This window comes from Notolepis coatsorum, assembly GCF_963971535.1.
Source record: "Notolepis coatsorum genome assembly, chromosome: 2".
Classification (NCBI taxonomy): Eukaryota; Metazoa; Chordata; class Actinopteri; order Aulopiformes; family Paralepididae; genus Notolepis; species Notolepis coatsorum.
In genome coordinates this window covers 180122370-180133892 of record NC_140166.1, presented here as the reverse complement: position 1 = coordinate 180133892, position 11523 = coordinate 180122370, and the positions used below count along the sequence as shown (strand labels likewise).

At 43.1% G+C, this 11523-nt stretch overlaps 1 protein-coding gene across 3 annotated transcripts in view; it reads right to left on the bottom strand.

The window, feature by feature from the left end:
• Positions 1–1641: 1641 nt before the first annotated feature.
• Positions 1642–11523, bottom strand: part of pdgfra (platelet-derived growth factor receptor, alpha polypeptide) — a 36215-nt gene continuing 26333 nt past the window's right edge. For 2 of the 3 annotated variants that reach the window (XM_084309281.1, XM_084309282.1), the window contains exons 24-29: positions 10852–10974; positions 10362–10473; positions 8987–9086; positions 7951–8056; positions 6171–6409; positions 1642–4111 (exon numbers count right to left, since the gene is read on the bottom strand). In XM_084309281.1, coding sequence (XP_084165407.1) covers positions 3964–4111; positions 6171–6409; positions 7951–8056; positions 8987–9086; positions 10362–10473; positions 10852–10974 — 828 coding nt within the window. In that variant the 3' untranslated portion in view covers positions 1642–3963. The remainder of the gene's footprint in view (positions 4112–6170; positions 6410–7950; positions 8057–8986; positions 9087–10361; positions 10474–10851; positions 10975–11523) is intronic. The other variant, XR_014619433.1, reaches the window with a different exon arrangement.

The following is an 11523-nucleotide window of genomic DNA, read 5'->3' as shown; positions in this document are numbered from 1 at the left end:
GTTAATTTGCATGTTCTTGGTATCTAGGAACATCTAGGGACCTGAGGGTATGTATTCCCAGTGTCAGAAATATTGTGTCTGTTACTAGGCTTGAGTAAATTGTAATAAAAAAAAATTGAATATAAATTATGATTTTATTTTGTATCTGTGCCAGTGAATAACACCATGAAAACATTGAGGTTCTTTTGATTACGCTCACTGAGCTCATTAAGGACCTTCTTGAGATCAAGTGTACAAATAATCTAAGCAAATGAATAAAGGGAAGATGATTAAACAGAAGGATTTGTAGATACAGTAATAAATTAGAATCCATTTTTATTATAAATTCATATTTGACCTTGAACTTGACCGTGACCTTATTATGGCCAAATCATAGGGATATGGAAAAGGCTCCTCTTTCCAATGGCAGTGTTAAATCTGGATTTAGTCATTTCCTCTCGGTTTTACGATAAAAGAGATATAATTAGCATTTTTTTCGATAAATTCTTATTTTCTGTAAATCTTATAAAACATCGGTAAAAATGAAAATATACACTTTGACTGCTGTTTTGACAGGATTAAGGTCTTTACTCTTGGATACATTTGAAAAAGAAACACAACAACCTCTTAACATCCAAGGGCCCACATGTGGGCTTTCTTGAGGACGATTTGCGATGTGCCACTTTGCCGACCTCTAGCGGCTCGGGTGTGCATTTCTATTAATACAATATATATATATAATTAAAGCCCTATTTGTTGCCTGTCGATTGCCCTTTCAGTTGACAAGATCCGTTCAGCGGTTCTCGAGTTACATGCCGATATGTGAGGCTTGCGCCAAAGTACACATTACCACCCCCGACTCCCGGGGCTCTAGCTCCGTCAATCATTTGGCGATCTCGAAGATCTTTGGACAGGGTTGTAGCCAATGAGTGTGGCTTTCCAATGATACCTCACAAGGGGATCTAATATGGTCTCTATTGATCGATTTAGGATAAAGAAAAGCAGGGTCCCCTTATAAGGGGACCTTACAGATCAACCAGGAAAAAACTGCATCCATCATTGGAACTAATGGGAACTAGTGGCTCTACAAGCTGCCTCGCCAGAGGTAACCAGCCTCACAAATGGTTTTCAGGGGAACTGACGAAGAAACTGAGAAACGACTTCACCATAGTCACATAGTGTGACAAGTCGCATGTGAAGACAAACATCAGAAGATGTTATCTGTGGTCAAAGAAGTTCCAGCCTCACACACTTCATAGGGAAATGATCGCCCTCTAATGGTAGTATTTTAGAATGCATTTGTCATGGACAAAGCAACTCCCAATAGCTAGAGCAAAACCTGGTACATGATTCTAGGCATGGACACAACAATAATTAACGCAACAAGATAATAAAATAATAAATAATGAGATTATATAATTTTATTTAGTCTTTATTTTAGTATTTAGCTACTGTATATTATTTAGTGTTGATGATTTGAGTGTGTGTGTGTGTGTGTGTGTGTGTGTGTGTGTGTGTGTGTGTGTGTGTGTGTGTGTGTGTGTGTGTGTGTGTGTGTGTGTGTGTGTGTGTGTGTGTGTGTGTGTGTGTGTGTGTGTGTGTGTGTGTGTGTGTGAACAACATTCATTAATAACATGAACTTTAGGCGTTGATTACATTATAAATCATTTATTGAAATATAAATCATCTGAATGTACATAATGCATACTGAAACATGAGGATAACTTCAGGGTTATTGTGTATAACTACCTATAATTACACTTACTGTACCATCAACAATACATTGTAGTTTTTTTTACCAGCACTCTTCACAACAGTGCTGCCAGAGGTTGAGCTCTTCCTCGCTCAACAGAGCTCAGTCTTCCACTGCCCATATTCACACGACGGCCATTTTGCCGTTGTGTCATTTCTCAAGGAATCCCAACCTGAAGAGTGTGACATAACAGCAAAATGGCCCTGTGAATAATGGTCCATAGCATCCGAAACAAAAGGGAAATAGGAAAAGTGCAACGGTTTTAATATGATTGCAGACTAATATCTCAGTCGACAGCAGAGAGAGAGAGAGAGAGAGAGAGAGAGAGAGAGAGAGAGAGAGAGAGAGAGAGAGAGAGAGAGAGAGAGAGAGAGAGAGAGAGAGAGAGAGAGAGAGAGAGAGAGAGAGAGAGAGAGGCAGTGCCACAGCTGGTACAGTAGGTAGGGGATACTGCAGGATTACACATAGCCTACACATAGTGATGCAAGACATCAGGTCAACATGAATGTCCAGTCTATCTAGTGTCTTTACATAGGTAATAGTCATACTAGTATTGTCTATAGGATAGGAAGGAGGCCCGAGGACATTGTCTACTGTTAAAGCACTGTTGCCAATAAACAATAAACACACCGGGTTACAAAGAGCACAGGACAATGTCCTCTGTGATTTGGTAGAAAATATATTTGGATGTCACACTGTATATTTCTTGATATGTTCCATCTTCGAGATACATGGCAGCCAATCAAATTGCACAGTTCAATCACATGTTAAGGGCGTCGTAAAGGTACTGCCTTTCTCTTCGATTCCATCCTTGAACTGCAGCGACATTCCCGGGTTCATTAATAGCATAAACCTTTATTATTATTATTATTATTATTATTATTATCAATGGCATATGTTCGAAGCAGGGCACGGCGGATTAGTCCGTGCACGCAGTGAACAGTACAGCTGTATGCTGTCGGGTACTTTGGATTCCATGTCAATCACACAGTGTGAAATTAGCTTGAATTCAATTGGATGTATGAAATAAATTTAAACACATCTCCATTTCTTCATAGAATCGAAAGAAAGGTTTCACAGGGTTGAAGGGTGGTGCAGAAGCTTAACGTGTGCTATTATAAAATACTGGGACATTATCCCAATAATTCTCTCATATAAAAACACTCTAGAACTATTTACATTACAATCACGCAAACTCTTTCCTTTAACAGAGGCCTGTGATGGGATATATCTGAGGCTGTAACCGAGGGACTCGTTAAAAAAATTGTATGTACAGAAATTGTATTTGGGGCAGAGTAGGGAATTACAAACCCACATGCCACTTAACAGCCATGTTCTGATATTCGTACTCTTCATTTTAAACCTCTGCGATCAATCGCCTCAACCCGATATTCACAAATAATACATGTTTACATAATGGTGAAGTACAAAAATAAATTCAAACTGATGCACTTCTTTAGTTGCTGACAATATGATATGGTCACGTACATAAAAATATATACATAGTCTCCAGATTTTGTGCTTTTTATGTCATACTATCGCATACTGATTGTACCGGCATCAGGTGAAATCCTGCGAGAAGGTGAGTGAGAATTGAGATCTGGTGACCAAAGTATCTCCAGCTGGTCTAGTCGCTGTTACCGGACTAATCTAGTTTAAATAGTGCAGCTGTAGTGGTTCAATATGGCTGAGCTGAGAGACATACGGTTTGTTCAGAGAGACTTGATCCATTCCTTGCTTATATTGCTGTCATAAGAATGCCCACTAGAATAATGTCCTTTACAAAATTACAAAAAACAATCTCCCTCCGTTTTCTCTCCACGTGCGTTTGGTCCCATCCGACACACTCTGATAGTTCCCGAAAAGGGACGCCGCTCGATGCGATCCCGTGAGAAACGTCTTTTTTTTGCCGTCGATGCCCGCTCGCTCCTCTAAGTTTGCCCGACTGGGGGCACATTGTCTGAGGAGGAGTAAGAAAGGACGTACCGTGATCTCACCAGACTCATCCAAGCAATGCAGTGGTTTTGAGCTGTCCTCCGAAAGGGACAGGGCTGTCCGGGAGGAGGGGTGTGTTGGTGGTGGGGAAGAAGGGGGGGGGGGGGGGGGGGGTTGGCAGTGAGGATGGTCTTTGGTTGATCTAAGAGTCTTTTTGTAGTTGCCTCGCCCCCTTACACCCCCCCCTCCACCCCCCGTGTCAGGTGTTGGCAGGCTCCCCAGGTAGGGTGGTGATGTCACAGGAAGCTGTCCTCTACTAGGTCACTAGAGTCCAGACACATCTCGTCCAGCAGTGTCATGTCCTCCAGGGTGTCCCCCTCGCGCTTGGCCAGCGTGGAACTGCTAGAGCCCGTCTCTATGGCACTCTCATCGGACGTCTGAGAGCTACGTGGGACAAAGACAACCAGGTTACTGCCTGTTCTACCAAATGCATCTGTTGTATAGTATAGTATAATATATTGGCATAGGCTTTGCACACACTTGCAGATCTTTAACCCTTTCACTGCCACACGACAGAAGTGAAAGGGTTAACCGTTTTGGTAGGTGGTTAAAGGGTTAAGGGTTTCTTTAAGGGTACTGTACACATTCACAAAGTGTGGAATCATGTTCATAATCATTGAGAATGCAGCCATAGATACATAGTGAATGAGGCACATACGAGAGGAAAGCTGCTGTCAATACCAATCTCTCCTCACTGCTTACATAGCTGAAAACGTCCCACACATCTCCTGAAATTCTACGGCATCATTCGATAGTCTAGCTAAAGCAACTAAACCTGCTTGATTAATATATTTGGAAATACGTTTTGGAATTGTTTTCACGTGCATCTTCCGTGTGTATTATGACCGATAGGAGTATAGAGAGCCTCATCTTCACATTATAATTTTTCCCCCCTACTGTTTACTTTTATTCATATTTTTATATTGTCCTGTAACTGATATGTCTTATTATTACCTATGTTTATGTATTGTTTTTCTATTCCTGCCTATACCTGTACCTCCCCTCCCCCATGCTGCTATGACACCTGCAATCCCCTAGGCCTAAGGGGATCAATAAATTAAAATCGTAACTTATATCTTATCTTGTATATATTATCTTATGTGTGTGTGAGTATAACCCTTTGACAGTTGTTCCGTGTACACACCTGCAGCTAAAACCCTTCAAAGTTCTGACACTTACAAGCCCTTGAAGTGTTAACCTCTTAAGCCCTGTGGCCTATTTTCTGAAAATCCGCCTACAAAATGGAATATTGCTCCACTTCTACAAGGACCATTTGCATGTTCTTGGTATCTATGGACATCTATGGGCCGCAGTGAATGTATTCCCAGTGTCATAAATAGTGTCTATTAGTAGGCTTGCTTAAATTGTGATGAAACAAAGGAGAATATGAATTATGATTTTTCTTTGCATCTTTGACAGTGAATACACCATGTTAAAAATGACCAAACATGAAGAACTGCCACTGAGCTCGTTCAGTACCTTCTTGAGATCAGGTGTACAAAAAATTGAAGGAAATTAATAAAGGGAAGATGATTAAACAGAAGGTTTTGTAGATACAGTACTGAATTCTCCCATCCGGACCAATGCAATTTGAAATATTATTAGAATAGCAGGCCTATAAATTACCTTATTTTTATGGATTGTGCCAAATCTTATCTTTCAAATGGGCAAGTTCAATTTGGATTCAGTATCACCAGGCGTGCATGAAGAACAGAGAATGAAATATACTGTATGTACAGTAGGTTTCTTATTCTTGCAAGAGTTCAGCCATTTTTAAACTGATTTAAAATCTGATTGTTGCTAAATGCTCAAAATAGGGGAGACAAACTAACTGTGCTCCAATATATGCCAATAACGTTCAGTTTTGTGGTATATTATCCCGAGTAATAAGAGATATAAAAAAAATGCATACAGAAGTAATTTGCTTGAAGTCACCTAGAGGCCTTTGGGAAGTGTATTTAAAAAAAGATTCCAACGCTCATTGAAAGCTCTGGATGTCCTCTTCAAAATGGCGTCAAAATGACTACAATTACCAACGGTCGCTTTTTCAAAATGTCCGACTTTCACGATCACAACAACACATAAACAAATACTAAAATCGCACTAATAACACTTTAACCTATTGGTAAACTGACGTATTGATGATAATATACATTATAACTGCTGTTGTGACATGGTTATGATGTTTATACTTGAATACGTTTGAAAAATAAAGCGATAATTTTGTCAGACAGTCTGGAGAGATTGATTTATGACGTGATGTCATCTGCGATCCACCTGTTTACTGATTTTAGGTAGAGAAATAGTTTGCACGTTTTTTAAGCCTAAAATGTACACAAGGTGTGTGAGCGTGCGCAGTTACCAATTCAGTTCTAAAAAGATACCATCATACACCGTTTTGACTTTTCAGACAGCATGACAACACAGTGGGCGACTTTTTTACCTGTGCCTGTTCCTCTTCCCGTACTCGTCGTCGGACATGGGGTCCAGGTCGGGGAGGGGTATGATGTAGCCGCTGTCCGAGCTCAGGCGCTGCTCATCGAAGCCGCTCTCCCTGTCCTTCAGCTTGCCCTGGTTGTTCTTGTAGGTGATGCCGATGTAGGCGTCGTCGCTCTCCACACACACCCGGGTCACGGCGGGGTGGTCGCTCTTCAGGAACTCCTGGTTCACCCGCTCGTAACACTGCGTGAGAGAGAGAGAGGACCGTCGTTTGGATGTCAGAAACACAAATATTATTATTATAATCTTTTTTACAAATTTGCTGTTGTTACTATGTCCTGTGTAGTCCTGTTTATTGTTGTTATTACTGTATTGTGTTGTCTTGTTTCATGTATAAAAAAAATTAAATGTATTTAAAAAATGTATCACAAAAAAAAAATATGTCACAGAAACACTTGATGTCACAGGAACACTTGATGATGTCACAGGAACACTTGATGTCACAGGAACACTGATGATGAGGTGTGACATGGTTGACAAACTGAACGGAATAGTATCCATTTCCAAGTGACTGGGAAATAAATCACTTTAACTCATGGATCTGCTTCAAACATACAATCAGCCGCTCATCAACGTAAACAGCTGTTTCTAGTGTGTGTCTGTGTGTGTGTGTGTGTGTGTGTGTGTGTGTGTGTGTGTGTGTGTGTGTGTGTGTGTGTGTGTGTGTGTGTGTGTGTGTGTGTGTGTGTGTGTGTGTGTGTGTGTGTGTGTGTGTGTGTGTGTGTGTGTGTGTGTGTGTGTGTGTGTGTGTGTGTGTGAGACTGTGTGTGTGTGTGTGTGTGTGTGTGTGTGTGTGTGTGTGTGTGTGTGTGACTGTGTGTGTGTGTGTGTGTGTGTGTGTGTGTGTGTGTGTGTGTGTGTGTGTGTGTGTGTGTGTGTGTGTGTGTGTGTGTGTGTGTGTGTGTGTGTGTGTGTGTGTGTGTGTGTGTGTGTGTGTGTGTGCACGCGTGCGGTTTTATCCTCACCAGTCGAGTTGTCGGCCTGGTGGTGACACTGAACTACGCTTCCCACCCCAGCTCGGAGGTGCTAAAACAGGAGCTGGTTCCTCCTCTCTCTCCCCCCACCTAACCATTAAACCACTCTGCAGAGGGGGTAGGGGAGGTTTGATGTGCCATGTGTGGTGTGGTGTTTAATAGGGTAATTATGGTTGCCTGGTGGAGGCTAAAACCTGGGGCTGCGTCACTACCCCGGCTGAGGCTGGCCGCTCCGACCGCCAGCTGGTGCATTAACACTCTAATCACTGGCAGCACTCGGCTTCACGCAACGGAAACACAGGGGACGTTTGAGCCCTACAGGAAGAACACACTCCTCCGAATGCAATGGAGCAGGAAGTGACAGGAGTGCGTTTTTAAATGAACTACCTTTACTGTTTTAATCGTTTATTCTATTAATTTCCAACCTGTGGTTTTAAATGAACCGCCTAATTGTTTTAGTTGTTTATTCTGTTCATTTCCATCCTGTGTTTAACAGCCGGGCAAAGGCAATTAAATACAATGTTAAACAGTATGAATGAAACTGTCACAGACCATAAACAAGAAGGGGAGATATGGAGAAAACGCAGAAAATAGCGATGAGGCGCCATAAGTCACGGCGAAAGAAGATCACAAGAGAGGGAATGTCAAAGACAAGGGGCCTAAACACGGGGGTCAAGAAGGATGGGGGGGTGAATTAGAAAGCAGGTGTGAGGAACCCATTGGAGGGTCAGAGGCCAGTGGGAGACTCACCCTCTTGTAGCCGGAGGGCAGCAGGGAGGACACAGATTCACTCAGTCCCAGGAAGGTCGGCCTCTTCTCCGGCTCGCTGTTCCAACACTTCATCATCATCTCATACCTGGCAGAGAAGAAGAACATAAACAAGCCTCGTTACTACGGAGAGCGCGGCGCAACCTGTCCTGTAATTTAGCCGTGAGTCGTGTCACGGACTGTACATCACAGCGCGCTCACCGCCTTGCAACCGAGGCTACAGTCGGCAGCATGTGGCATTCCCACGTTTAGGTCAAATGATGTCAGGGGGAAACGTTATGTAAGTTTATAACAACTGTTCGCAATCCACGTTGTTGCTATGAGGACAGTGTAAACTGTCAAGTCCAGCCTAAAGACATGGCTCAAAAGGGACTATAATTAACCCAGATACTCAGCTAAAGGCACCGTAACATGTTTTTATGTGTCTATGTTATGTCTATGTGATGTGTTGTGATGTCATGTGTCTTTACGATGTCTGTATGATGCATGTCTGAACACTTCTTTCCCCTGCCCCCCTACGAGGACCACAATGGAAATAAGCTCTGAGCTTTTTTAATAATAATAATAATGGATTGGATTTTATATAGCGCTCTTCTCTGACTCAGAGCACTTCACAGAGTCCATTATTCGTTCATACACAGTCATACCGGTGGTGGTAAGCTACAATTGCAGCCAGAGCTGCCCTGAGGCAGACTCACGGAAGCATGGCGAATAATCATCACCTACGGCCCCTCCGACCACCACCAACATTCATTCACATGCATACACATTCATACGAGGCAAGTAGGTTAAGTGTCTTGCCCAAGGACACAACGGCAATGGGATGGACATGGGCTTGAGCGGGATTCGAACCACCAACCCTTCGATCATTGGACGCCCCGCTCTACCCCTGAGCCATAGCCGCCCCACAACAAATTTTTGTGTCCATCCTTGGCAGTATTTCCAGACTGTGCTTCTGTCACATGTTTATTTATATATTGTCAAATAAAGTCATTCACTCATTCAAAGCGTCACGTACACATCGCTGGGTGCGTGCTCTGGCTTGGCCATCCTGTATCCGCTTTTGATCTTGTTGTAGAAGCTGGAGTCCACTACCATGCCTGGGTACGGGGTGCCGCCTGCAAACACAAACATCGTCTCGTTAGTGCATCTCAACTCGACAGTGTGTCCCCATTTACATATTACACTAATAAATAAATACAGTAAAAACACGTTGTATCCCTGAGGTTTGTTCATACGTACTATAGATTTACCACAGTAATACTGCAGTGATTTACCATATGGACTGCAGTTATATACCGCTTTACTAGTCTTCTAATCTAGTCTTGTGGAAGTGCTTTGCAGCTCACGCACGCACGCACGCACGCACGCACGCACGCACGCACGCACGCACGCACGCACGCACACACACACACACACACACACACACACACACACACACACACACTATGATTGGCCAAAATTTGCTGTTAGTCGACTATTGGTCGACAAAAAAAAAGTATAATATTTTGTAAATCATTCCATTTGGGCTGTGGGGGGTGCTTAATGTCTGAAGGAGTCAACGGAAGGCTTCTTGTCCTCTGCAAAAGCATACAATTGGTCCACTGATGGCTACATCTTGATATTTGTCTAGTCTAGTGTGTTCATTAGATGGGTGAAATCCTCTTTCAGTGCCTCTGTGCCTGTTTTCGTAGGCAGTTAGCCTCTGGTATGCGTGCCATTAGCGTTAGCCACGCTTCTAGGCCTTTCTTTTGGAAAGAATGATAAAACAAATTATAAAATAAAAAGTTATAATATTTTTTATTTTTTTGTATTCGACTAAGAGGTTGGCTAGTCGACTACGGCTCCTTTCGACCGATTAGTCGACTAATCGACGAATAGGGGTCAGCCCTAACACACACACGCGCACACACACACACACACACACACACACACACACACACACACACACACACACACACACACACACACACACACACACACACACACACACACACACACACACACACACACACACACACACACACACACACACACACACACACACACACACACACACACACACACACACACACACACACACACACACACACACACACACACACACACACACACACACACACACACACACACACACACACACACACACGGCAGATGCAACCATGCAAGGTGCCAACCTGCTCGTCAGAAGCAATCAGGGGTTCGGCGTCTTGCTCAAGGACACTCCGACATGCTGCCGGGAGGAGCCAGGGATCGAACAGGGAACCTTCATATTACTGGACGTTCCGCTCTACCCCCTGAGCCACTGCCGCCATTAATTTACCACTCAGAGGTGGACTATAGAGCTCATCACCAGACAGGCACTAACGGGTATGTACTGAGCAGAGGCTCACCTAAGGAGAAGATTTCCCAGAGGAGGATGCCGTAGGACCAGACATCGCTGACGGTGGTGTACAGGTTGTCAAAGATGCTCTCTGGTGCCATCCACTTCACTGGCAGGAAGGTCTGTGGGATCCATCGAGCACAGGGGAGAACTCTCAAAACACAATCACATACATAAAGCTGAGACTGGACCCAAAGACCCAATGACAACAACATATATGTAAGTGTTTATTTTCCTATTATTACACCCTGTCGCCTTTTTTATGTTCTCTCGTGTCTCTTATCTTATCTCACTGTATGCTTTAGACACCGTGCTTAGAACCACGGGCATCTGGTCATCATGGTCTTATCGTCATGGTCAATTTAAACAGACATTTGTACTTGCTGATGAGTATTCTCCTTTACTCGTCAATAGATTGGACGATACAACCTTTTCATGACATATGTTCTTTACAGTATTACATTTTTGATCCCAACCCTGCTGGCTATAGAGACACTTACGCTGCCTTTGGACACATAGTTGTTGTCGTGCATGATGTCTCTGGCCAGGCCAAAGTCACAGATCTTCACTATCTTCCCCTGGGACAGGAGGACGTTCCTAGCGGCCAGGTCCCGGTGGACACACTGTATGGAGAAAGAGACCAGACACAGCAAAAGTCAAACTCTATCATACCAAACTCTATCATACCAAACTCTATCATACCAAACTCTATCATACCAAACTCTATCATACCAAACTCTATCATACCAAACTCTATCATACCAAACTCTATCATAACAAACTCTGTCATACCAAACTCTGTCATACCAAACTCTATCATACCAAACTTTATTATACCAAACTCTATCATACCAAACTCTATCATACCAAACTCTATCATAACAAACTCTATCATACCAAACTTTATTATACCACACTGCCTAACTTTTCCGACTCATTCAACAAACTGAAACATTTCAATGTATCGACTCGCTCGTTTGTTCCCACGGACAAACACACTGGGCGCATCTATTCCCGTCTGCTTTTCTTTCATGTAATTTCAGTCCATTTAATTCCATTTCACATTTCCCTCTGAAGCACTGCGTCTTGTGTAAACATGCCAGTTGGTGGGATGGCCTTGACCACTCCGGCCTTAGTGGATATTCAGGGATAATAACCATGAAGCAGAATGA